The following is a 27763-nucleotide window of genomic DNA, read 5'->3' on the forward strand; positions in this document are numbered from 1 at the left end:
AGAGATATGTTAAGGTTAGCAATCTGATATCTGTACTAGGCCTGGGCAGTAAATTCTGTTCCGTTCGCGGAATTTGTGGAATTTGGGCAAATTTGCATTTTGCGGAGAACGCGAAATTCCCCAAAATTCTGCATTCGTGAAATGTTTTGCTTGTTCGCGTTCACAAATGCGTGTTCCCAAAATATTTCCCCCCGAACACGCAAACAGCGATTGCGAACAGTAAAAAAGCATCACGAACAAGCAATTCCACGTTTTCGCTGAATTTGTGCGTGTTCGCAGAGATTTGTTACTGTTTCGCGGAGATTTGAGTAACTCGATTACGCAAATTCCGCCCACCCTAATTTGTACCTATCCATGTAATCAATGTAATGCAATGGTTTTCTGCATATTTGTGTAATTAACGTAGATACATTTTGTTTTAATTTTGTTTTAAATGTATGTTAATAAATATGGCCGGGGGTTTAACGGTTCCCTAATCCAATAACTTTCATCCTGTGGTAAACGTGTTACTATCTGGGTATTGATAAGGGAGGAAGGGGTCTAGGCCGTACCTGGCCATAGCGCAGCCCTATCAGAAGGTGGGTTAGTGCTAGGGGTCCTGTCTTTGTTGCTTTGTGTGACTCCTCTTTGGCCTCGGGATAGGGTGACCAGATTTGTAAAGCCAAAAACCGGGACATTTCACGTAAATAGAAGAAGGCCTACAGTTTTACTTCACGTGAGCGCCCTGAATGACAGCGCTCCGCAGCAGAAAATTAAAGAAGAGGCAGTTAGAACATACATAAAATGCAATTTTTTTAACACAGAAGCGTGCCTGTTAATTAAATTGCTACCTTGAAACAACTGGTAACAATACCTGCTTTGGAAAACATAAAAAAGCACCTCTCGCCGTTTTCTTTCGCTCCTCTCTAAAAACCGGGACAGGAGTTACAATTCCAGAAATCTGCTGGGACAGCAGGGGAAAAACCGGGACCGTCTGGGTAAATCTGGGACGCCTGGTCACCCTCCTCAAGGATGCATGCACCGATGTCCGCTCTGACAGTCCCGTTATAGCAGATATACTGTGCTGCCTGAGGTATGTCTGCCAAATAAAAGTGATTATGCCCGTGTTCAGGATTGTAGTTGAACTACACCACTCACCTGCCCGATCCAGAATCTATCTACAGAGTGCTGTGCTTCAACAACACTGCAGCTGGATCATGGCTCAGCTCTCTCCTCTCCCTCCTGTCATCAGGATCTTGGTGGAGAGGCCAAGATGGCTGACCAGCGCACTCCAGAGTTCATGAAAACACGGAAGTCCGGTTTGCGTGAACACGGCAGAATTAAATCACTACAGATGTCCTGTTGACGACTTCGCCCAATCCATTGAGAACTTTTAGAACTAAAAGAATGCCGACAAGACTCTCTGTTGCTAATTTTGCCACCTTAAAACTGCTCATGTTTTGTGAACCTGAAAGGATGACATGTTTGAAAGGGCAAATGATATTTTCGTAGCGCTCATTTCTCCGCAACATGAGCTCCAACTTCATTTGCAACGATCATAGTTTGAGCCTTGGGTGACCACAGTGTGGACTGGGAAAATAGTGCATGCTTGTAAATACCTTGTATTTAATTTGATTTGTATTCTTGAATCGTTATGGGTCAATTATATCTCCACTTTATACGCTATGAATTTGCAGCTGGTGGAGTTAGGGGCCTTAGTATTGAACTTGATTCCACAATAGCGCCCCCCTCAGAAAGAACTATTGAACAGGCGATTACGGATATGCGTACTTCTGGAGCCATGGGGCCAGTTGAACTCCCGATATCTGTCTTGAAACAGGAACCAGTTTATGGAGCAAAATACTGTTTCCTGTTTTCAGATTTTAATTCATTAAGAAAATTGTCCCTTCCTCTTGGAAAGGGAGCATACTGGTGCCACTGTTCAAGAAGGGCGATAGGGATATACCGAAGAATTATCGTCAAATAGCCCTCCTTGACGCAATTGGAAAAGTTTTCACCAAATGTTTGTTATCCTTAATTAATGATTGGGTTGATGCGAACCACATTTTACCCCTAGAACAGACTGGTTTCCGCAAAGGGCACGGCACCCTAGATAACCTTACCTCACTTCAGATCATTTCTGATAAATATGTAAGGGTTCGTGGGGGATCTGTGTATGCGGCATTTATAAAATTCTCCACAGCATTCGATAAAGTGGATCGCCCCCTGCTGTGGAGAAAGCTATCTGCCATGGGCATGCCTCCTCACTTGCTAGATCTGGTGCAGGTTTTACATACTGATACATGGTGTCGTGTCCTGCAAGATGGAGAAAGGGGGTTATCACGTGTCATTCCGTCAATTAATGGATTAAAACAGGGTTGTCTTCTTGCTCCACTGCTCTTTTCCCTGTATATTGCGGATCTTCCTGCATCTCTCTCCTCAAGTGATGGTATAGCCCCGGTTGTAGGGGGAACCCCTATATCCTGCTTGTTATATGCAGATGATATTATAATACTGGATCTATCACGCATAAAGGGTTTGCCAATCGTCTTCATGCATTACATCTTTTTACCGAAGCCCATTAATTGAGGATAAATGCAACAAAAAGCAAAATTATGTGTATCGCAGGGAGAAAAAAGTTAAAGTATAAGAACTTTGTTTGGACAGTTGGTGACCATAAATTGGAGGTGGTAAAGACTTATGTCTTTTTAGGAAAAATCATTTCCAATAATTTGAGTGACAAGCCCCACACCGATAACAACACCCGCAAAGCTTTGTCTCAGGGAAAAGGCTTGAGCGCATTATATTCAGCCATGGGGAGAAGACATTTCGATTGCCTACTGGAAGTCTTTAGGGAAAAAATCCCATCTTCCCTTTTGTATGGAATGGAATTGGTTGATTTAAGGCAATGGGATTTTTTACAGAAGGGAAGTTATTAAGATCTATATCCTCTCTTAACACTGCTTGCTCAGCGGCTGCCTGCAGACTTGAATATGGCCTTCGCAGTAGCTGGGTGCAGGGCCTAGCTGCTGTAGTACAGTGGGTTGCCAGTTTGGCTAGAGGAGAAATGGGTTCATTAAGAAATCTTATGAAGGCTGAACTGTTGGACAGCTTAAAGGAGTACTCGCAAATTGTTAAGAATTTCAGAAAGGCGGCCGCCCTTCTCCAATTGGAAGAGAGCACTCTTTTTAATGTTTCCGCTGCACAGTTAAAATCTCTTTTGAAAGAGGCATCTTGGGATCTTAGCTTTAAAATGGACAAGGAGGCTATTTATTCTAAGAAGGGAGCTAACCATCTTACTGATTTGTATGTTAGGAAAGCTATGCAACCTTATGTCTCCTGGATTCTACCACATGGCATTCAGCGATTTTGGTTTCTCCTAAGACAGGATTTGTTGCCATTAAACAATCTATTGGCAAAGTGGTATGGTGCTCCTGCAATTTGTAATTTTTGCAACTTGTCCACCCAGGATCGCTTGCACGTTCTCTTCATATGCCCAGTATTGCGCCCATTTCGGCGTAAGTGGTTAAGATACGTATGTTTGCAATTGGGTATTTTAAATGCTAACTCTTTCTTACTTGCATTGTATAATCCCCCAAATGAATTCTTCTGTTTTAATATTTTTAACTTTTTTAAAAGTTTTTTTGCTATTTATTGATGGCTTTTGTAGTATGTGAGTCTGATTACTCTGCATTTTTGTAAACATTGTAGATGCCTTTTTTGCATTGAATGGGTCTTGTATTGTGTATGGTTTTTATGCGGATCTCCTCGGAGTTCCAAAACATAATAAAGAATTGAATTGTATTTGATATTGTTACCGTTAAATGAGTTTACTGCAATTGAATATATTTGTTTAGCATCAGTCGTGTTTCCCCCATTTAAATCTAAAACCCTACAGTTGATAAATGTAATACAGTGTGTGGATCATTTTTGATTAGCATTATCAAAACATCAAGGTGATTGCAAATTTAACCCGAGTCGTTGTACGCCTCCAGATATGCGAAGTCTGCAAACAGTAGAGATGTATGCCCTGACCTTTTGGCACACAACATCCCTAACTTCGCAATTCAGATCACTCACTAGCTCTGCTTCTGATTGCCTTCGGACAGTTTTGTGGCACTGCTCTGTCTTGCACCAACCCCAGGAATGAAAGAGAGAGAAAGCTAGACAGAAATAACAAACAAAGGTAGGCCAACAACTATTCACACATCATTCCTATATCAAGTATATACAGCAGGCCCAGTGCTTAATTCGAGCAGGTGGTTACCAATGGGGCCCATAAGCACCTTTTTTTGGGAGCTGAAATACATTGTTCGCCATCAGATACTGACCTGAGCAAGAGAAGAAACCAAAACATAAAAAACGAACGGGAGGTTGGATGGGGAGAGAAAGATAGGAGAAACGGCACAAACAGCGAAATCAGAGATCTGCAACAGTGAGATAAAGTAGCAGGGGGTGCATGGTCGTGGATTAAAGAGGGCCCAGTCAAATTCAAGACCATACAGCTGTGGTATTTGGCACACAAGTTTTTAGGAGCACCGCCAGAGCGGAGCTTTGGACACCAGCACTCATTCATATACTAACTAAGCACTGATGACTGACAACACCAGAAATTAACCAGTCTCAAAATATTTAAAGGATGATCACTATCGCACCTTCGGTGGAAGTTTCAGTTTGTCTAAGCTTGAAAGATATATTTATGAAGAGCCATTTATATCTTTCACCATAAACGACCCAATGTGTGCGGCCCAACAAGCAACTTCAATGTTGCACCAAACACAGCAAGTCTCCCACATCCAGCATCCTCTCGAGGCTTCTGGCCGCTATGAAAAGCTCTAGAGTTTTAGTCGGGGGAACATCAAGTTCCAACATCTGCCCAGTCGCTATCAATGGCCGTTTCCAGAATCTCTCCAATGCGTTGAGTTTGACTAGAATTGTCTTGAGGTTTTATTTCCAGAAAAGCAGATGCCTTGGACTGAAGTTGGACTCTGATTGCAACGTCATGCCGAGGGTTCTTACAGCATTAGGAGGCACTCCTCATCACAGGCAGCCAGATACAATTCAGGCTCACGCTCGGCAGAATGACTATGCTGCCACACAGAAGTAACAAATATAGGCGGTCCCACTTCATCATTCAGATGGGAGGAGTACTAGATTTGGAAACAAATGTAAAGAGATTTTACTAGATTCATTCTTCAGAAATAACTGAAGATTTTGATTTTCAGACTCTTTATAAGCAGCGGTAACCGAAGCCAGGCCCTAATCTAAGCCGCCCGAACAGGGAAATCATAGTTGGAACATGGCTGTTAAAGAATTAATAATCTACTTTCAGGTCAGATTTTCTAGCACAAAGGCAATGCTGTCTATTCAAAATCCAACACCATCCTGATGAGACACCTCTGAATGCCCTCCAACCAAGAGTTCAGATGCCCTTCACTGATGGTCATGATTTGTCTGATACTGACAATTGTGAGGGACTCCTTGATGGTTTTGCCAGAGTTTCTTTGAACACTAAAGGAAGAGGGAGTGAAAATTAACACACATGTTGGGCGCAGCTCTGACAGAGATACTCAGTCATGCCCTAAACGTGATGTACAACAACGCTATCCAGAACGTGACTTTCATGAGAAAAACACCAGTGACAAACAAGGAGGGAGATGTTTTAGATGTGGAAGTTATTTTCATTTATCAAATTATCCTAACTGCTATGCCAAAGGATCTGTATGTAAAAAGTGTGGTATAAAGGGGCATTATGCTCGTATTTGTAGATCCTCTGGGAAGGGACGTGTGACTGAAAGCACTCCTGAGACAATTCGTACCATTGTTGTTTTAAATGTCAGTGGTGGTGATGGTGATGTTGACTCTGGGAAAATTAATATGCCACTGTGTAACATTGGAGTGAATGGACGAGAGTTTGATGTCATGGCTGACTGTGGTTCGCCCTTTGCCTTGATTGATAATAATAAGTGGGACGAAAAAGTTGGCATAGATAATGTGACACTTCTCTCTCCTGATATCAGTCCACTTACTTACGGGGGTTCATGCCCAAAGTATTGGGACAACCCCCAAAGTTGTTATCTCTAAGGGTTGGCCAAATTATAAAAATCTTGACTTTGATCTAAGACTATTCTGGGCAGTGAGGAATGATCTGACATTCTGGTGTGGTAATCACATGAGAGGTGATAGAGTGGTTCCGCCTGCTGAACTTAGAGTTAACATTGTCAACTTAGCTCATGAAGGACATCTTGGGAGTAGTCTTACTAAAGCATGTGCCAGGGAGAGGTATTGGTGGCCTGGCATGGATCACATGATTGAGGATTTAGTCAAGGATTGCCTTTTGTGTGCCACTAATGATAAATCGCATGTCACGAATCATACTCCCTTGTCCCCAGTGGAGGTTCCAGATGCAGTGTGGTCTAAATTGAAACTGGAAATAATTGGTCCTTTGGAACTTATGCCCACTCATAAAAGTTTTTTCCTTCTTCTGGTTTTTCACACTTCCAAGTTGGTAGTCTCCAAGTGTGTGGGTGTCGACAACACCAGGACTGTGACTGAATTCTTGAAAGATGTCTTTGAGTCAGAGGGAATTCCAAAGTATTTAGTCACAGATAACGGGGTGCAATTTACTTCACATGAAATGCATGCTTTTCTCAAGGATCGTGGAATTGTTCACCAGAAGACGGCCTCATGGATTGTGATGGGTCATTCATTCCATGGGCAAGATGATGATTTGACCTGTTGGTGGTTTCTCTACTAATAAATGCTTTCAAGGATTACCAGTTTCCTGCATTTTAATACCTACAATTATGCAAAACGGCAACAACTTCTCTGTATTCACATTATTGAATGATCAACACACACAGTTCAAGTTTAACCGAGCATAATGTCATCATTGCCCAAATAGTCATTAGCTCAAGTCCAGTCCTTAGTCCATACCAGCACCTTGTGGCAGTGCCCTGAGAAAATGCCCCTTCTCAGCATTGGTCTAGCACTTCTCTGGCAACTACCCCTTCTAAGCAAGGGTCTAGCACTTTTCTGGCGTCCTCTAGTTTATACCTTGCTGCCAAGTGTTGTGGGCGGCCCTCATGCCTAACCCGGAGTGTAAATGCCAAGTCCGACTTTTGCTGACCCCATGCTGAACCATAGCCTGCTGCTCGTGCCCTTGCCGTAAGGCATCCCAAGGGCATGAGCTTGAGCTGCTCCACTTTTGGCTACTGGGCTCCCTATGCTGTCACTTTGCGCTGCCCCCACCATGCCTGTTATGGTATGTTAAATATTGCTTATAAAGGGCACGTACACCAAGTTGGTTTCATGGCGCTACTCTGAGGGGTGCAGAGTCCAGGGGTTTTATTCATATGCCTGTCTAAACAGCCATGTCTTAAGGAACCTCCTAAAACTCGTAAGATCTGTACAGGATCGAATTTCGAGAGGCAGGGAGTTCCAGTATCTGGGGCCTAGTACGGTGAACCTCGTTCCACCGAAGCGCTTCAGTTTAAAAGAGGAAGTAGATAAAAGATACATGTGAACAGATCACAGATTGCGTGTAGAATTGTGCCTTTGAATGAGACTGTCAACAAATTTAGGGCTCCTGCCATTCAGGTATTTAAAGATGATACATCCCACCTTGAAGGAGCATCTCTGAGTAATAGGTAGCCAGTGTAACTACCTCATAAAGAGCTGGACATGTTTACGCCTATTTTGCTGAAAAGTCTGTCTTGCTGCCTGGTTCTGCACCAATTGTAGTTGATAGATTAGGTAGGCTGAAATGCCAAAGTATAGGGAATTGGCGTAGCGTATGTGGAATATTACCATAGCTAAGACTACCTGTATTATAGCTTCCTGTGTGAGGAATCTACTGATTTTTCTTATTTTTATCAACTGGAAGAAGCACTTTGAGATCACACAGCCAATTTGGGTCTTCATTGTGAGATCGCTGTTAATTGTTACCCCCAAAGTTTTGGCAGAGAAGGACGGGGTGGGAGTCTGTCCTAGTTCCTTTGGCCAAAAGAGAGGACTCCAAGAGGACGGAAGGGATCCCCCCGTTAGGATCACTTCCTTCTTGTCAGGATTAAGTTTTAAGCGATTGCTATTCATCCAGTCGCGGATGAGTAGCATAGTAGTCTGGATGGATTCAGAGGAGTTACTGATGCCTGTGCCCATCTACTATCCACATCTGGATGCCTGCATTACAGGTGTGGGTCGGTGGGCCATCGGCGAAGGCACATGTACTCTTAAGGGGGGGCACACCTTATATCCTTGCAGCGCACCTAGGGGACCCCCTCCAATTGCTCGCTTCAAACCAAGGGCCCAATCGTTGCCCGGTATTCACCCAGCTCAGCAGCTGCCGGCTCTTGGTTCCTAGTAGGTGTTTGTCACAGGCCCCTCATCGCTCTGACTGTACCGCCCGGCCTGCGTGCTTTCTCACTGGCTGACTAAAGTCAGATGTCGTTTTCAGAGTGTACCATACATTGTCACATTTACTCGTCAGTCAGAGAAAATGCTACTTCAAAAACTGCCACATCAGCACTGGACAACCACTAAGCAGCTTGTGCAATACACTCCACCGAGCACTAGGTGTTTGGCTACTGTAGCACCCCTTAAGCTAAGGCTTCACCGAGGACTAACTAGTGGTAGAAAACACCCTTTTACTGCTCTCCCCCTAATTATCATCACCAAAACAGACATATCAAAAGTAAATTGTGAACAAAAGGCAAGTAATAAACCATAGCATTAGAAAAAAACAGAATTGCAAGACAACGCATCACATTGATACTCCACAGATTTTTGTTCATTTTTTTATTTTACCATAGGTTTATATGAACAGGTGTTTTTTTTTCAAACAAAGCGCAAAGTGTTTTCTAAAGCTGGCATTTGTTGTGGTCCTACTTTTCTGCGGTTAACCATCTTTGTCGATACCTTGAATACTTGAGTGGTCTTTAAAACTGGTTGTTAATTGCTTTGGATGTAGATACCAGACGAAGCCAATGTAACAGGCTTACAGTGGTTAACTAGCCCGCCAGCCTGGATCACCGCCCTGTCACTCACCTGTAGCTGTTTCATCAGTGCTTGAGTCATGGCTGTGCTTTGCCACCAGTCAAGGATGCTTATTTAATTGTAACCAAATCACTTGTCCTGTCATGTTTATGTACAAGAGAATTACAATACACAATCGCTGTGAATTTTTTCTGAGAAAATCTGCATCTCATCTACATTTTAAACAGCAGATAGAAGGATTACAGAATCAACTCTCATATTTAGACAGTGTGCATTGGGTTTTAATGTGACACATTTAATTAATTGAGAATTTGCAGTGTGTGAAGCCTTTATATCAATCCTCTAGCCTAGAAAAGCATCTTATTAGCATCTAATTTTCTGCCAAAGTAATAAGCAAGAGCATAGAAAATCTGCGAAAAATGATAGATCACATGAAAATCCATTTCTCAATATTTATCAAAGCAGATGATACTGTTGACTCAAGGACCAAGGCTAGAGAACTGTTAAATACTTGTTTTCAGGAGAACAGCACGTTATTCTTATTAAAAGGTGACTAGGTAAATTGCTTTTTATTACTGATGTCTGTGCATCAGCACAGCACAGCTGGTTGTCATAGATTTTATGGGATAGTAGCTTGAATATTATCATTTTCTGCTAGCATACAACTAACCCCAGAACTTTAACTGAATCATAAGTAGGGTTCCAGGTTTTATGGTATTTATATTTTTGTCATTTCCGTCTGTTTTTATCGATATTTAATTTTTGCTAATTTTATCTGAATGTATCCTTATTTATAATAGCTTTTGTGAAAAAATGAAACTGAAATGTGTATAATTTCTCCATTTATTTAACCAGTTAATGTGAACTCCTGCCTAAACGTTCAATGATGTATACACCTTCCGATGGTAAAATATGCACTTGTAAGAAAATATGTACATTTTAGTATCAAGGTTGTGCAAATCTACTGCTGTTTAAGACTCTTTACTAAACTCCCTATATTTCTTTAATCCCCTTGCCTGTGAATCCCCACAGCTATTGGCCTGGCAGTCATGGCTGACAGCACTTAGAATCACTTAAAAACAACACAATTTCCACCTTTATCTGCATTTAAAAATCAATACAGACAGGAAAATGAATGGTTTTTTGTCTGTATTTATCTGTAAATATCAGTAAAAAAGGAAAATAGGGAGCCCTAATCATGAGGGATATATCAGTCTCTGCATTTATGGTAACTTTTTGCTTCAGATAAAGTGGCAGGTACTGAAGTTAAAATCGCCTAGTAATCCACACCAAAGAACATGGGCAAGGTGGCAACATCCCTGTATTCTCTACCAATGGATATTTGTAGTTCTACAGAAAATGTGCCATTTTTGAAGTGTGCAAACTTCCAACACCACATTCTGAGCAACATTAAGTCACAGCTAGCTTCTCAACACAAAATACGTCCAGTAGGTACATTAATCATGCCCTTTTTAAATTGTCAGAACATCATGGTCCTTGGTCTCTCTAAGAAACACTGAAAATGGTCCCCTGTTAACAAACTCAGCAGCTAAATTAATCGCAGCCTCAAAGCCCCATTCAGTGGCAGCACAGAAACCCCCCACGCTGCCTCTCCTTGGAAGAAAAGATGCTGTGCACGGCCCACCAGGCCAGTTGGTCCTGAGGCCCCATGTGTCTTGGCAAGAAACCGCGCCATTGTAAACTACCCCAAGCGTGTCAACGATGCCACACTGCTATAAACCTACAATTATTCTTTTTTACAGCAGAGGGGATAAATTATACATTCAAAGTTCGCTGCTGGCAGGGAGCAAGCTGAACAGCAGTACAGTCACAAAAGGACCATTTCTGGATAGAAAAAGGGATCTCAACGTTTCCTTTCAGTTCCTCCACATTGTAGGTGATTAATAACCTAGAGGATTAGCAGGCATAAAAAACTTTAAGAGAGGGAATGTTTCTAAACTGTATGTAAACACGTGCCCCATTAATACTACGGGGCAGATTTATGAGGCCGTTGCGCCGCAATTGCGTCACTTTATTTGACGCAACTGCGGCGCAAACAATGCACCCTATTTACAACGTGACGCATCTAGGAGATGCGTCACGTTGTAAAGCACTGCGCCATAAGGAGGCGTTCCTGCGCAGTGGGGGGCGTTCCTGCGCAGGAACGCCTCCTGAAAGTGGCTGAGTGAAATCTATGAGATTTCACTCAGTCACTTTCAGGGCAATGCTGAGTCAAAACCCTGCGCCTGCTTGAAGCAGGCGTAGGTCTTGACGCAGCATTGTGCACATGGGGGCAGATTTATGATGCCCTTGTGCCGCAATTGCGTCACTTTATTTGACGCAACTGCGGCACAAACAATGTGCCCTATTTACAACGTGACGCATCTAGGAGATGCGTCACGTTGTAAAGCCCTGCGCCATAAGGAGGCGTTCCTGTGTCGGGGGGGGGGGGCGTTCCTGCGCAGGAACGCCTCCTGAAAGTGGCTGAGTAAAATCTATGAGATTTCACTCAGTCACTTTCAGGCCAATGCTGCGTCAAAACCCTGCGCCTGCTTGAAGCAGGCATAGGTCTTGATGCAGCATTGTGTAGATGGGGCACCCCGAGCCTTGCTGGAGTTGCGTCGCGCTTGCGACGCAACTCCAGCAATGCGCCACATTTCCGGCACAGATGCGTCACGCATCTGTGCCGTTTTTGCACCATGGTGCGCCGCATTATAAATGCGGCGCACCATGGGTGGCGGAGCTGTGGCGCACTATGGCGCATGTTAACTGGCGCATCCCTGGGGATGCGCCAGTTAACATAAATCTTGATGTACGTGCCTAAAGAAGCCTTCCCACTGCCTCTGTCGCATGTCCTGCATCAAAGAAACGATTCAAAGACGTGTCTCCCTCATCCCTGCCGAATAGACTTACTACAGTCTGAAAGAGCTGCAGAATTTCCGCCTTATATTGCACCTTGGATGTCTGTGACTAGTAGAGAGTTGTGTCTGCATTAACAAAGTGATTGACTAATATCCTATTGTCATGCAAAACCACAAGGCCGTGAGCCACGTCTACTTCGTATCTGTTTTGAGGTCAACAATCAGCCCGGTAACGTTTTATGCTAGGATAATGACACATACACCTCAAATATTGGGTTTCAAATATTTTGCATGATATTAGTTTTTCTTATTCTTTTTAGAACAATTTTTACATGTGGGAGCTTGGTTTGAGTCAGAAATGTCAGCACGATGACCACCCAACTCATTCAGTAGTAATCGAACCTGCATTTCTACCAGAGAACATACACTGGGTACAATTTGCATGCGGACGACCACCAAAGGCACTTAGCAGATATCTGCCAGGACTCCCCCATTCAAAACAACAACCTGTGTATAATTTCTACGCAGGTAACCGCGAGCAGTAATTTGTGCGCCACAGATCATTGTCAGGGAAAGTCTTCCAATTTTGTACAAAAACATGTGCGCAATTTCGCCCCCCCCCCCCCAGTCAACATGAACATAGAGTGCATGCATATTTAAAAGTCTTTTAATTGTTATTTAAAGCACATGCGCTTGGTGAGGAGAAAAAGATATAAAGTTGGTTAACCAAAGAATCTATCAAAACCACAACATTGAATAGGAGGCTCAGATAGGCCACCCTGATGTCAAGTTTTGGCAAGACGGCAATCCGGATAGCCCTTAGATATTACCTAGTTGTCAGTGTAGGTAGGATCTCCCCAATCCCTAAGCTTCAACTGCTCTTTCATTGGAGTGGATTTGGGAGCAGGCTTGTTTTTGTCAGCACCTAAGGTCAGGAAGCTGCAAGGGGACAAGTGGAAGCAGTGCATTCTACAAGTGTCAGTGATAGCGGCTTCCTGTGATCAATAGTCCACACGAAGGTGGCAAAGACAGGGCAGGGCAGCTCGAACTATAGGAACTGAAGGGCAGATTTACGAGGACAGGTGCATCCCTGCATATCACCAGGTATGCGCCAATAAAGATGCGACATGCAAGAATACCCTTGCGCCACCACAAATGCATCGCATTTACAATGCGACACACCGTGGTGCAAGGATAGTGAGATGTGTGTCGCATCTTCTGGCGTAAGGGCAGCACATTTCTGGAGTCGTGTCGTAACTCCAGCAATGCTCATGTGCGCCCCATGCCTAACATACTGCGTCACTCCTTACGCCTGCATCAAGCAGTCGCAGAGTTTTGACGCAGCATGGACGTAAAAGTGACTCAGTGAAATCTCGTAGATTTCCTGCGTCACTTTTACGGGGCTTCCTAGCGACGGAACGCCCACCCTGCATACATTATACCTGACGCAGGTATAATGTGGCGCAGGGCTTTACAACATGACGCATCTCACTAGATGCACCACGTTGTAAATCTGTCGCATGGAGGCGCATTGTTTACGACGCAGGAGAAACGCAACTATGTCGTAAACATGATGCAAGGGGCTTGTTAATCTGCCCCTATTTGCACCCACACGCGCAAATGAAGCCAGTGTTTAGGAGAGCAACCCGTCAATGGGTGCAGACAATGATGACCAGTACAGGAAACAGAGCTGAGGTAACTACAATTCCACAATCCGGTATAAGAAGTAAAGTGATGCTGCTTGCAGCTGCTTGTCGTTGGGTTTTTTGTTTTAGACAAGGAGCAACATCCATACTTATTTTGATTTTGTTTTCAAAAAGAGAGGTATTTCTTACTTAGTTTTTGCATGAGTTTATGGCAACTATAATTTGTTATCAGTTTTTCAGTAAAGGGGCTATGTCCAAATGTTGTCAAACTTTTATTTAAATTATAACATTATAGCAGACTGAACCAATTAAAAACAGTACCAGGACGAAACAATATTTCTAAAAATAAAGCAAACTACAGATAAGGACATTTCAGTCCTTTTGGTCAGCCATGGCAACGTGAAGCATGACGTCTCTCATTCATGTAGGACAGAGACGAACAAGACATCATCTTACCGGTCATCCGTGTAGAGAGTTCATCCGTGGAGCCATGCCTTGCCCTCTTCTTCCCTATATGAATGAAAGATGGATAGTTGAATAATGGATGAATGGCTTTGCACTCCTACGTGAATTAAACAAAAAATATGTGACTTTGAAAAATAAATAGGAAATATTTGAATTGCAGCTCTGAGGTCGAGGCATTGTTACATGAAAGATGCATGAATTGGATGAATGTATAGAGGAATAAAACCTAATTATAATAAGATAGAAATAGAGTAGTGCTGCCAATGCTGTACACCTGGTCTAATTCATGGTGTTTCTTAAAGTCCCATATTATGTCACATATTTCTCTATACAATATACTGCAACATCATGACTTGGATTTCGTAAATGTGAGAAAGTAGATTATTAATTGGAGACAGCAATTCACAATGTCACAATTCCATACCAAGTCAAATTAGTTCTCAATAATTTAAACCCGAGTTTAACCCTTGGTAGCTCGAGCACAGGGCAGACAGGCTAAACGTAGGAGAAATGTGTAAAACATTTATCAGTTCCAAAATAGTTACAAAGTAGAAAACACAACACAATAAAATTCCCACTCCAATCAAAATAAAATAGAGAACATTTAATTGACAACAAAACCACAGAAAAACAGTTACAGAACTGGAGATATGATTTTTGAAAGTTTTATGTCAAAATAGCACCTAAAAAGGCAAAGTGGTAATCGCCATCATCTGGTCGTGCTAGAATGGGTCCAAGTCAAAGGTTAAGGCTGACTGAGCTGCTGCCACAAAGGCACAGGAACCGGTGGAAAGGTGTGTCCCAGGGGAAATTTTACCTTGTGACTTAGATTTTCTGAAGAACATTCTTCATTGATGGGTGGGGCTGCAGACTAGATCAAAAGACTGCATCAGTGACGGCGGCCTGGTAAAGCAGGGGTGCTCAGTGGGAATGCCGGGGCCTGTGGGAACCTTGGCATGGTCGATGTCCGGAAACTCTGCACAGTCGAAGTCTAGAATCTGAATACAGGAAGATTTCATCCTATTTGTATGTCGTTTCTGCTTCAGCCTTGTTGAAGTCCTACTGTGATCAGACTTAGACATAAACTTTTCCTGAAAGTCGAAATCCTTTCAATACAGGAAACTGGTGAGTTAAATCTGAACTGTGATTCAACATTGGCAGCTACGGCTTTGGCAATGGTCTCAGTTGTCGTTGGTGACCTACAGAAAGCATTCTAAAAAAGTGTCCAATTTTGCAGGCGTGAAGGTGAGAGGAGAACACTCTAACACCTGCTAAGGGTCTAGGACTTTTTGGTCACCACTTTGGGGTTAGAACTCACTCTCCAAGGAGCTGCCAGCAAGGTCTAGGGCAAATCGAGTTAGAGCTGGCCAGCTGGGCTTTTGTGACCCTGTCAAGTTCTTTGTCACGGTTACAAGTGGGAGAAAGCCCAGCCCCTGAGGTCTCTCTCCATAGGCTCAGCAGCCGGTGAGGTACTCATTCTGTCTTCCTCAGGACCAGATGTGTTCTGAAGAAGATTTCTAGGGATGCCACATTAGTGACTGGCACCAGCTTGTGGAGGGGGAATTACCTGACCAATATGAAAACACTCCCAGGGTCAATACTACCCCTTTTAACATGACTTGTTGGGGTTTGAACAATGCCACAGCACACAGCTCTGCCAAAATCTAACATGGATTTCTACCCCTGGTCAAAGCTCTGGGCACACCCCTAAGACGTGTCTAGGGTAATGAAAAACTCCCCCTTTCAAAACCAGTTCTGAAACAGGTTTTCCCACCACTGGGATTGGTGTCATCCTGAGTACCTGGACAATGGAAATGGCAGGCCTGGGTGCGAGTTAAAACTGCTGTGATATGGGATAGCCCTTCGAAGCTTGTGCAGTTGGCGGGCACATTCCCCAAGTCATCCTGTTAGAAGGAGGTCACAGATCCTCCCCATTCAAGGCACCTTTGTTCCTCTACTTGGGAGCCATTCACACATCCTGGCAGGGGGGCAGCAGGCTGCCACATGACAGCTTGGAATTTAATCTGAAAAGGCTATCAGAGGCTTCAGGCTGAAAAATAGTGACTTTCTGAACTCACTATTTCTGAAATAGACATAATTCGACTTTAGCATTACATTGGATTTTGATTAAAAATGAGTGTTCAAATATTTTCCTAGCTAGCTCCAATCCGAAGTTTGCTTTGTTAAGCGCAATAAGGTAACCCAGTGAAAAAGGAGGTTGGGACCTTTTTCAGTGTACCTTTAAATACTATGCACCCTACTTTAGGACTTGTAAGGCCCGCTTTAGGGGTGACTTAGCAGTATTTAAAAGGACAATTTTGGGTTGTTAGAAGGATGATTGTAACAAGTCAAAATGGAAGTTTTAATGCTGCCCAGCTAGGCTACCTTGGCAGGCTTAAAGTCATGCTTTACATTGTCCATTTAGTGGATGCATAATAAGTGCCGCTGTCCAATAGTGGCATTTAACATACCAGTCTGGGGTACATGGTGTACCATATACTCATGTCTCATGTGTAAGTTAAACATGAATGACAACCAGGGTTCTAACTAATTTAACCAGTTTTTAGGGGACAGAGCACATGCAGTGGCACCTGGTTAACAGGATTCCATTAAAAGTATAAAGCTTTGGCCAGAAGACAATGAATCTTTAGAGGTATTGAATAATGCAGCAGGTATATATATGAGGGCTTCAGACAACCTTGCCTGGTTTAGGTAGCGTTGTTTGTCACCATGGATTTGTGAGTCAAGTGTGAGGATTTAGCTTTCATGAACATTGTTTTCCTAGCTTTGAAGGGAGATTTTTTTCCCCACAGTTATCTGCTTAAGCTGAAATGACTCTATTAAAGTCTCTGCTCAAAATAGTAGTGTTCATCTGCATTGTATTTGGTCGGTGTTAGACGGGCCCTTTTGCCAGGATTACCACCAAACATATTGCCTCATATTTTTCTGACCCCGTTTTGTTAGTTATAGGTTTTTGGGCACTTTACCACTGTTCGTCAGTGCTAAGATGCATATACTCTGTATAAATTGTGACAATTATTGGTTATCCATGATTGGTATATTTGATTTACTGGTAAGTCCGTAGTAAAGTTCATAGTGTGTGCCAGGGCCTGTAAATCAAATGCTACTAGTGGGCTTGCAGCACTGGATGTGCCACCCACCTGAGTATCCCTGTAAATGTGTCTCAGACCTACCACAGTAGTGTGTCCATGCGCAGCTGTAAACTGCCATGTTGTCCTGGCAAGTGCACCCACTTGCCAGGCCCAAATATTCCCTTTCCTTAAATGTAAGGCACCCAAATGGGAGGCCCACAGTAACCCTATGGGCAGGGTTCAGTGTATGGGAAAGGTAGGATATGTACTGGTGTGTGTGACTTGTCCTGATTGTGAAATATTGTGCATTTTCACTGTTGAAAGGCTGTCTGTCCCATAGGCCTATCGTTGCACTCTAACATTTTAAACGTGGAGCTTTCCATGTGGACAAGGTAGAACAATTAAGTTTAGGCTCTCTGAACTCAGAATATATGAACACGCCTTTTGGTAGAGGTGATTTTTAAATTCTGGGTTTAAAAAGGGCCATTGTTAGAAATTGAAAGCAAAAGACACACAATTGATGGCAGGAACGCAGAACAAATCAAAACATTCAACCCCAGTCAAGAGATCTGGGTTAAATCCATCACGATTCTTTAGCTCACTTACCCACCCCAGTTCAGACCTGGCCATATGCAAATCAGTCTTGACCCTGTTCCTCATGGGAACAGTCCAGCCCGAACTGCCAAGCCAGGTCCCCCCTGGACTGGAAACAAGCATCCTAGGACCGATTTTGGGGACGTGAGTCCCATGCTCTCTATGCCACTGGAGTCAAGCTATCCTGGATGATGAGGGCTGAAAGCCCAAAACCGGTCCTAGAATGCTTGTTTCCAGTCCAGGGAGGACCTGGCCTGGCAGTTGGGGCTGAACTGTTCCCATTGGGCACAGGTTCAAGACTGATTTGCATATGGCTGGGTCCAAACTGGAATGGCATAGTGAGCAAAAAAATTATGGATTAAGGCCCAGATCTCTGTAAAAGGGTGAATGTATGACATTGTTCTGCATTCTATCCATCAATTGTTCTTTTTGCATTTATCAGCCCGAGTGGGATGGGTATGCTCAGACGTGAGTCCCGTGCTCTCCATGCCACTGGAGTCAAGCTATCCTGGCTGATGAGGGCTGAAAGTCCGAAACTGGTCCTAGGATGCTTGTTTCCAGTCCAGGGAGGATCTGGCCTGGCAGTTTGGGCTGGACTGTTCCCATTGGGCACAGGGTCAAGACTGATTTGCATATGGCTGTGTCTAGAACTGGAATGGCATGGTGAGCAAAAAAAACTAGGGATTTAGGCCTAGATCTCTGTACTGGAGTGAATGTATGACATTGTTCTGCATTCTGTCTGAGCAACTAGTTTGTATGTAGTGCCAACGACATTTCAGCCTCATTGGTTACTTAATAAGGTCGTCATCTGGACAGAAATATAATATTGGACAATGTACATATTTTAAACGCAGCTTTTGCAGCTGAGGTGAGAGGTGGGATTAAACGTGCACAGGGGCATCTCCATTCCAAATAGGCCCTGCCCTGTCTCAACACTGACTCTGCTCAACATTGACTCTGAACACCAAATTAGTGAGTCAGTGACTGCAACATTATACTACACTCGTGTTTCTGAGAGGTTATGTCCATAAATTCTCATCCGCTAGTCAGGAGGGGCTCACAGATGGCTTATCTATTTGAGAGACCACCATAATTCCCCCCTTCAATGGGCGTTTATTTCTACTCCTGGTGCTGTGGGGATCCATAGAATTTAATGAATGGATAGACAGAAAAATTATCTGCCTGGCCATTTAACGTTCCACATTTAACTATTAGAGGCTTCTTTGTGTATTCCCTTTCCACCAGTGCTTCACTGCTGGGCAAACAAGAGCACAGTCAGCTAAACAGAGCAGTGATTTTTCTGGGATGAAGCCCAAGAGGGTTTATTAAATTTAAGGTTTAAACGAAAATGTTGAAGATTTGTGTAAACATCCATGCCAATTACTCTTTAGAGGATGTGAAAACAAGGTATACGTGGCTCGTGGTAGTTTACCCTGATGCTCACAGGAAGAGAAAATGTGTCAATTACAGTTGCAGGTTGAAGAAGCGCTGCTGTTAACAGCTCGCTCCTATGTAGTTTAATCCTCAAATTCAATAAGAGCGCTGGGATGATGAGAAGAGAGTATTGCTTCATCAGCGAGGTACTGTGCAACAGGGAAATAATGGGAATTGCTGACATCCTTACCTCCTATGTATGCCTTTTTACTGTGAACAAACAATTCAGGTTGAAAAATGGCCAACTTGTTTACCAGACAGAAACTAAGGCCCAAACGTGCAATAGTTGCCACATCCTAATTTCGCATCTTACCTCAGACAAATTAAAAGTTCTAGTTCTAGATGTGAGAAGGTTCAGATTGTTCATTATTGAAAATATGAAACAATGCTTTCCGTCTTTCTCAGTAACACATCATACATATTTCATTTGTAACTATATTGCTCTGAATGCTGTAAATCTGAACAAATGTTGAGCTAACTCAGTGGAGTCCCCAGTGATTTCAAACATTTCATAATGTGAAAGAGTAGAGTGACATTACACAAACCCATAATTTAAAGTCAACCACGAGGTAGCACTGGCTTGAACAAAAGCAAACCAGTATTATTCTATGCAAATCATCAAGTTAATATTCAACAGTTTTTTGGCACACAACTAACAACATTTTAAATAAATGTAAGTCTTAGACATCATCAATCATTCTTTTTTTTGTGTAAATCTTTTTATTATTTTCAAAACAAAAAAGAAATAGACATATCGGGTACTATACATTCCAGTACAATAATGAGGTGAACAGGCATAAAAACAGGATATATACAGGCAATGCAAAAACAGTCGAGACGCCTATGCTTACGTTTGAGAAGCAGGATGTGCAATAGTACAATATACGATCCACGTTAAGCGCCAGTCCTCAGAGCCTGTCTACCCAAAAAAATCAGAATAATAAGAGAAGCATGATCCCCAGATACTAGAAGACAATCAAAGTCAGGATATTCCACCAACTATACTCATAAAGAAAAGTGAAAAGAGAGTGAAGAAAAAAAAAACATAGAACAAAAACCAAAGCCAAATTAAAAAAACCATCCCCCCACCCTGCACCCCTGCATATGGCTATTGCCTAACCCCAACTAGCAGTGTGCCTCTCGCCCCAACTAACTAACTTCTAAAGCTAGAAAAAGAAAGTGGAGGAGGGTATATTCATACATGCCCCCGTTCCCCCCCTCCTCCCCGCCAGAACCAAGAATCCCCAAACTAAGGTCAAGAAGTCTATTAAGCCGCATATACGTAGCGAAACAGGGGAAACTTTAAACACCGCCCAACCTCCTGAACGCATCATGATAGCAAACCCCATGTCCAGCAAGACTTGATGCCAAACCCAGTCACTCAGTCTCATCCTTGACCCGTCCGATCAGACGTGCGAGCCCCTCCCGGACAAACTGTCACCTCCGCAGAATAGTCAGAACACGAAAAAGATGTATCAAAGTTCAAATCGAGATGTAGCCGAGAGATGAAAGCGCTGAGAACACCATCAAGTCCAAAAACTCTCCTCACCATTATGGACTTCCAGCTTTGTTTTGTCCGCCATCTTAGTGGTGCCGATATACGGGAGAGAGACGCGGTTTCAAGCCAACAACAGTTCCCACCAAAAGACTCCGGAAAGGGAGCACCTAGCAGTCCTTCCTTAATCAGTAACGATCGTAGGCCAGACAGTACATTTACAGCATTGAGCACGCTTCCATCAACCAAAACATTGGTCAGAGGCTCTGACACCTCCCACAGTACAGGGTCTGCTTCTTCCAATGACGTGGCCATCTTGGGGATCTCGAGTCGTTTCATTTCTTGTAGTGGAGTAGGGTCCGGTCCACTCCGCCCGATTCCAGACAAACGCGCCATCATTTTGTAAATGCGGGCTTCAACACGATCATGAAGTGACCCAATGGCTGCCAGCACAGTTCGTAGTGACAAGTCACTCTCAGTCCGTTAAACAACTCCTCGGTCAGTCTCAGTCATGTTCACGTCCCCAGAGAGCCCGGTCTCCCCAGGGGGAGCAGATAGATGTGGAACGGACAACGGCAGAGGGGGGCTTATCGATCGGTTCAATATCAATCCAGACTCAGTTACCGCAGGCGGAGATCTCAACCCAGCGAACACCGGCGGGGCCAGACCGGGCCACCGGGCCAGGGACCCCCGCCCACCGCTTCAGTTGTGCATCGTCACCCCTCCTTCAATGTTACCAACTAGGCCAATCGCCGTCAACTTCGGTCCCAAAAATACTTCCACTTCGGTAGACCGGACCCTGTCCCACGACTACAGCCGATGTTGTTCAACTGGGACCCGGCTGGGCCAGTACTCGAGACCCCGGCTTCCAAGCTGGTCTAGGCCGCAAACTGCCACATGACGTAACTTCGTCCACCAAACTGGTAGAAATCTTGGGATTGCACCATAAAGCTGTAGTTCGGTTCATACATACGGAGGTGGGGCGCAAAATCAGGATAAATGACAGGAGCGTCTGGCAGGAGTCGGAGGTCGGCGGAGCCGGGAGCTTACGCGGCCATCTTGTTTGCTAGCCTAGCTTCTCCCCCATCAATAATTCTTACCACAATATGCATCACCGGTCTGGGCTTTCCTGCCCTCCCCTTTTACTGTTCACTGTCACAGTTGTCTAACATTTGTGACTATGTCCACATTTCCATTGAATTTGGTGCCAAGTATCCACTTTACTCACTTGTGCTACTACTGTGCCTGGACCTCCGAGGGAGTAGGACCTTTGCTGTGTTGCTGCCTGGGGCAGCGAGGACGCCGCAGGCGCTGTGCCTGCTCACCAGGATCTGCGGACCACCCCCTACCGCTGCGGGACTGCGAGGCAAGTAAACCAGCTGCAGCCTCTTCCCGCAGCGGTCACGCCCCCTTGTCAGCGGAAAGGTATAACCTTTCACAACACCCGCTGCGCGGGTGTTACTCACTTGTGCTACTACTGTGCCTGGACCTCCGAGGGAGTAGGACCTTTGCTGTGTTGCTGCCTGGGGCAGCGAGGACGCCGCAGGCGCTGTGCCTGCTTACCAGGATCTGCGGACCACCCCCTACCGCTGCGGGACTGCGAGGCAAGTAAACCAGCTGCAGCCTCTTCCCGCAGCGGCCACGCCCCCTTGTCAGCGGAAAGGTATAACCTTTCGCAACACCCGCTGCGCGGGTGTTACTCACTTGTGCTACTACTGTGCCTGGACCTCCGAGGGAGTAGGACCTTTGCTGTGTTGCTGCCTGGGGCAGCGAGGACGCCGCAGGCGCTGTGCCTGCTCACCAGGATCTGCGGACCACCCCCTACCGCTGCGGGACTGTGAGGCAAGTAAACCAGCTGCAGCCTCTTCCCGCAGCGGCCACGCCCCCTTGTCAGCGGAAAGGTATAACCTTTCGCAACACCCGCTGCGCGGGTGTTACTCACTTGTGCTACTACTGTGCCTGGACCTCCGAGGGAGTAGGACCTTTGCTGTGTTGCTGCCTGGGGCAGCGAGGACGCCGCAGGCGCTGTGCCTGCTCACCAGGATCTGCGGACCACCCCCTACCGCTGCGGGACTGCGAGGCAAGTAAACCAGCTGCAGCCTCTTCCCGCAGCGGCCACGCCCCCTTGTCAACTGAGGGTTATAAGAGTAGACTGAGTCAATCGCGTAGCGGGACGCGCGCGGGACGAAGCCCGGGCTAAGCCCGGGACAAGGGCGGGACCGTCTGTGGCCGTCCGGGGACGCACGAGGACGGGCCGGGCCACCCCCCTAAAGCCTTACCTTTGTACTTGGACTTCACTGGCCCCGGACTGTAAGGTAGGCTCTTACTCATGGCTGCTAACACTGAGAACTCCAGCATGGTGGGGTCCAGTAAAAAAACATTGGATAATTATTTCCCAAGGGTTTCTGTGGACTTGGATAAGGATGACTCACTACTTGAACGTAGGATTGAACGTCGTCGTTCCATTGAGTCTCTGAAAAATAGACCATGTACTGATCTGGCATCTCCATCCACTATGTCGGACATTATTATTGACACACCTTATGAAGATCCATTATCTTTGGATAAATTTCCTTTACTCCTCAGAAGTACTCCACTGCCCACGGGCTCTTTATTGGTTGTGTCTTCACCTAATGTTTTGTTTTTGTCTGACATCAGTCCCTCTCCTAATGTAGACATTGCTCCAAAACCTCCCCCCAAAGAGCCGTCCAAAAGGACAGGCAGACCTCTTATTACGTCCATAGCCCACGGTCCACCGCCATCTAAAAAGAGGAGGGGGCTAGGAGCTCGTCAACGAGGCAAGCTTAGTCATACCGAGTTTGGTAAGCCGTCAAAACTTAGGGCCACTGGCGGTACTACATCTGAAACTCCGGTAACAACTGATACTACGCCCATAACAGTACCAACTCCAGACCCACAACCTATACAATCCATTAACACCCGAGGGAGGGAAACCGAGGCTGTCTCCACCCCAAGTCCAGTAACCATTCCCTCTACTAATATCGACCTGAACACTGTTGAGCAGTTGCTCAGGTCTTACATGCTGCCTATTCTGGATATTCTAAAAAGGGTGGAGCACCGACTAGGTAATCTGGAGGCATTGTACGCTGATAAGACAAATGTGCGTATGACCTCGCCAAGGCCTACCATTGACTCCACAACTATACTCCAGATCCCAACTGTCTATGCTCCCAACCCGCCGGCTCCAAATGGCTCTAACAGTGGCAATAATGGAGCAACTAAACCCCCTGTTAGCAATAAACAGAGCTCTGTAGACCCGACCAAGAATCCTGCTAAGGCAAATACTGTAACCAGTAAGCCCGTGAATAACAACCAGCAGAAAAACTTAGTGTCACTGCAGGCGCAGGCTCCTGTCCAAACAGCTGCAAAATCTATGGCCCAGGTTGTAAGAGTTCCTCAGAAGAGCGATGCTAATTCTACCACCAAGAGCCAGCAACTGGGTAGGGGGAGGCCTGCAAAGCCGACTAACGATAAACAATACGGTCCCAATGTTGAATTACCCCCAGAGTCGCTACCTTTTGTAGTTGTACTCACAGGTGTCCCCCCATTAGAAGCAGGCAGAAAGGAGGGCTATCCCCAACTCAAGAATAAGATTTTACATTGGCTAGGACAAAACAGACCTCTCCCGTATTACATCGACGGGGAGATAATTCATGTTAGACGCCTGCCTTGGCTGGGCACTAGGGAAAAAAATATTGAGGGAGACATAGTTGTTATCAATTTCAGGAACCCAGAAGCAGTCAGGTCCATACTAACAGGACCCCCTAGGAACTTGAACACTGCTATAGTCCCATACGACCTAACATATTTTTATCCAAGGTCGTATATGACCTCTGTCCTCTACACCGGGGGGATAACTGACCCCAAAGATATCAGGAATATCCATATGCCTCCCACTAATAGCTATATGTGTCATCTCCAAAGGCCTTTGCCCACCAGGAATAATACAGAGTAGAATATAGTCCCTGCCAGCGGTCGCAGTCTGCCCTTTGTGGGGCTAGAGCATCTGCAGGGGACTAGAAATATGGAGCACCTGATTCCCTTTACCCCACTGGAAACCTTGAACAGATATGGCGCCCTTTCTGGCCTTGACGGTTGCGATTGACTCCCCGATATGGCTGCCCCCCTATTGAAAGATTTAGGAGTAGTTGGGGGGGGGGCTAATAGAGGAGGCCACCCAGAGTAGGACAAGGTTTCCAACCACACCTCTCCACTGTGCCAGTCCCCCTTTAAGTATAAATGAGGTCAATTGCACTACAACCAATCATGAATTCACTATGGTGCAGATGAGGCCTGAAGTGGGTGACCAAATTGTAGAAAACACTATGTCCCCTAACCAGTTAAATGACCAGTTGCCTCGTAGTGATAAAAATGTATTGTTGATATCATGGAATGTGGCGGGCTTGGGTGCTAAGCTAGATAATATGGAGTGGTGTGATTATGTGGACAACCATGGTATCTGTATATTCCAAGAGACATGGGCCAGGGCTGTCCACCACAGAATGGGTTTTGCCACCTACGCTGAGCTTGCATCCAAGGGTCCTAGAGGCAGACCATCTGGTGGACTAACAATATGGGTGGGTGTCCATCTTGGGTTCTCGGTTAAAAGGATCAATACTAATACTTGTGACATACTATGTATCCTCCTTACCCGTCCTAGCACACCCAAAATAGCGATCATTAACATCTACTTACGCCCTGTCGTGGGGGGTGCGGTCTCCCGTACTCTAGAGTGCTTAACTGCTTTATTAAACTCCCTCCCAAGTGATACCAAGGTGATAATGGGGGGGGATTTTAATTGTCATTACGAACCACTTGGGGGCTTTCCCCCAATAACAACTGATGAGGATGATGCCTGCCGGATCCCGCCCCCAAATGTTTACCAAACTAAATCTTGGTCACCTATGGCCATGCAGCTCACATCATTGACATACACATATTCGCTTAGGGCTTGCAATGGCCGCTTCCCGGGGGATAGCCCAGGAAGGAGTACCTATAGTGGAATGGGCCATTCATCAATAATAGACTATCTTATGGTTAGTATGTCCTCATGGCACATGATTCGATACTTTCATGTACCTGACCGCTCAGAAAGTGACCACAACCCTTTGGTAGCAGAGCTAGAATTGCCACTTCCCGTTGGGGAGTATCAAGTTGATGATATCCCCTCCAGTAATATTAGGATCTTACAGGGTGGCAAGAGAATCCGTTGGGCCTCCATTAAATCATCAGCAGATAATTTGGCATCACTGTATAATAGTGTCACTGCCCAACTAGAGCGATTAAAAACACTGCTTGAAAGTGCTCACACCCTTGATAAAGATGCTAAACTTCTAAACATACATAATGACTTAATGCTCATCCTAGCGGTAAGCTTCTATAAATCGGTAATGCAGACTAACCGACAGGCACGTACCACAAATCCCTGGTATAACCAGTCCTGTAGGAGGGCGAAGACTATTTTAATCTCTGCCCTAAAACAAGGCAATAGAGCTACCATTATAGTCGCAAGGAAAGCCTATAAGAATCTCCTTTCCCACGCAAAATACGAATGGGAAACAGAGAAGTGGCAGGCCATTAAACAGGCCCTAATAACGAAAGATGCTCGAACCTTTTGGAACCTGGTTCATACCGGAAAACCAGAAGGCAAGGCAAAAATCGATCCTAACATCGCTGAGGAAGCCTGGCGTGCATTCTTTGGTAAACTCTACTCTAGCCCTGCTCCCCAACACAAAGTACCACTAAACATATCTTCGAGTTTGGATCTTGGATGTCTTCCGCCACCCTTTACCATGTCGGAAGTCACAATTGCAGTCCAAGCATTAAAATGTAATAAAGCCCCAGGGTTGGACAAGATCCCTGGTGATCTGTTTAGAGAAGAGCCGAAGATCTGGGTCCCCTACCTGACCATCATATTTAATGCTATTCTTGACGGTCAAGAGATTCCAAATACCTGGTTGGGGGCCGAAATCATCCCGATTTATAAAAAGGGATCACCGTTGGACCCATCAAATTATAGGCCAATCAGTCTTATTGATGTCACCCAAAAAATCTACGCCAAACTACTTTTGCAGCGCTTGCAAGATTGGATTAGTGAGAACAATATCCTCTCCCATCTGCAAGCAGGGTTCCGTGCCAAAACATCCACCATCGACCAACTATTACGGCTCCAGGTATTATACTGGAAGCATGTGGTCATGGAAGGGGGTAGTCTTTACCTGACATTTGTGGACCTTAAATCCGCATTTGACATGGTGGACAGGAACCAACTGTGGAGTATATTAACAACAATGGGCATCCCACCCTACTTATGTCACCAATTTAAAAGACTCCACGAAGGAACCTATGCTAAGGTACGTTATGGCAAATATGGCCAGCTGACAAGAGCATTCCCTATTGAGAAGGGAGTTAGGCAGGGATGCGTACTTGCCCCTACCTTATTTTCCCTTTTTTTAAATGGCCTTGTTGACGACCTAAACAGTGTTCATAACATTGACGCTCCTAATCTAGCTGGTGGTAAATTCCCTGCACTTATGTTTGCGGATGACACCCTGCTCCTTTCTAAAACACCTATGGGGATGCAGCGGGTGTTAGACCAATTCACCAAATTCTGTAGGAACAGGAATTTGGTGATTAATATAGACAAAACAAAGTATATGGTGTTTAATGCCAATACAATAAATTGCCCACGCCCGTTAATGGATGGAAGACCACTGGAAAGGGTAAATAATTTCACCTACTTAGGTCTGACTTTAAACGACAAAATGAGTTGGGTAACTCAAATGACCAAGGCTAATTTAGCCCTTTCTCAGTCCACGGGTGGGATTCTCAAGGTGCAGAAGTCTTGTGTCCATAAAGTAGTCAGTGTTCCACTGGAAATATATAAAGTACAAACCAGATCAGCTACCCTCTACGGAGCTGAACTCTGGGGCCACTGTCCAGCGAGTGAGATTAGTATAACAGAGAATAATTTTATTAGGCATCTGCTCTCCTTACCAAAAAACACTGCTCTTGTTCCTCTAAGGTTGGATTTAAACTTGAGACCCATTGCAGAAGCTATTGCTTCACGCCCGCTCCTTTATTGGCGCAGACTGTGGAGCGTCCCGGAGCTTGCGTGCTATAGAGAGGAATTGAAGACCGTGATGGCACGCCCGAGTGTAGGGAGGATAAAGTGGTTATCCT

At 44.9% G+C, this 27763-nt stretch overlaps 1 protein-coding gene across 2 annotated transcripts in view; it reads right to left on the reverse strand.

Moving 5' to 3' along the window:
- SHISA6 (shisa family member 6) overlaps positions 1–27763 on the reverse strand; it is a 1105137-nt gene that overhangs the window by 203062 nt on the left and 874312 nt on the right. For both annotated transcript variants that reach the window (XM_086928730.1, XM_086928729.1), the window contains exon 7: positions 13937–13990. In XM_086928730.1, the coding sequence (XP_086784856.1) occupies positions 13937–13990 (54 nt within the window). The remainder of the gene's footprint in view (positions 1–13936; positions 13991–27763) is intronic.

This window comes from Lissotriton vulgaris, chromosome 7, assembly GCF_964263255.1.
Source record: "Lissotriton vulgaris chromosome 7, aLisVul1.2, whole genome shotgun sequence".
NCBI classification, from domain to species: domain Eukaryota; kingdom Metazoa; phylum Chordata; class Amphibia; order Caudata; family Salamandridae; genus Lissotriton; species Lissotriton vulgaris.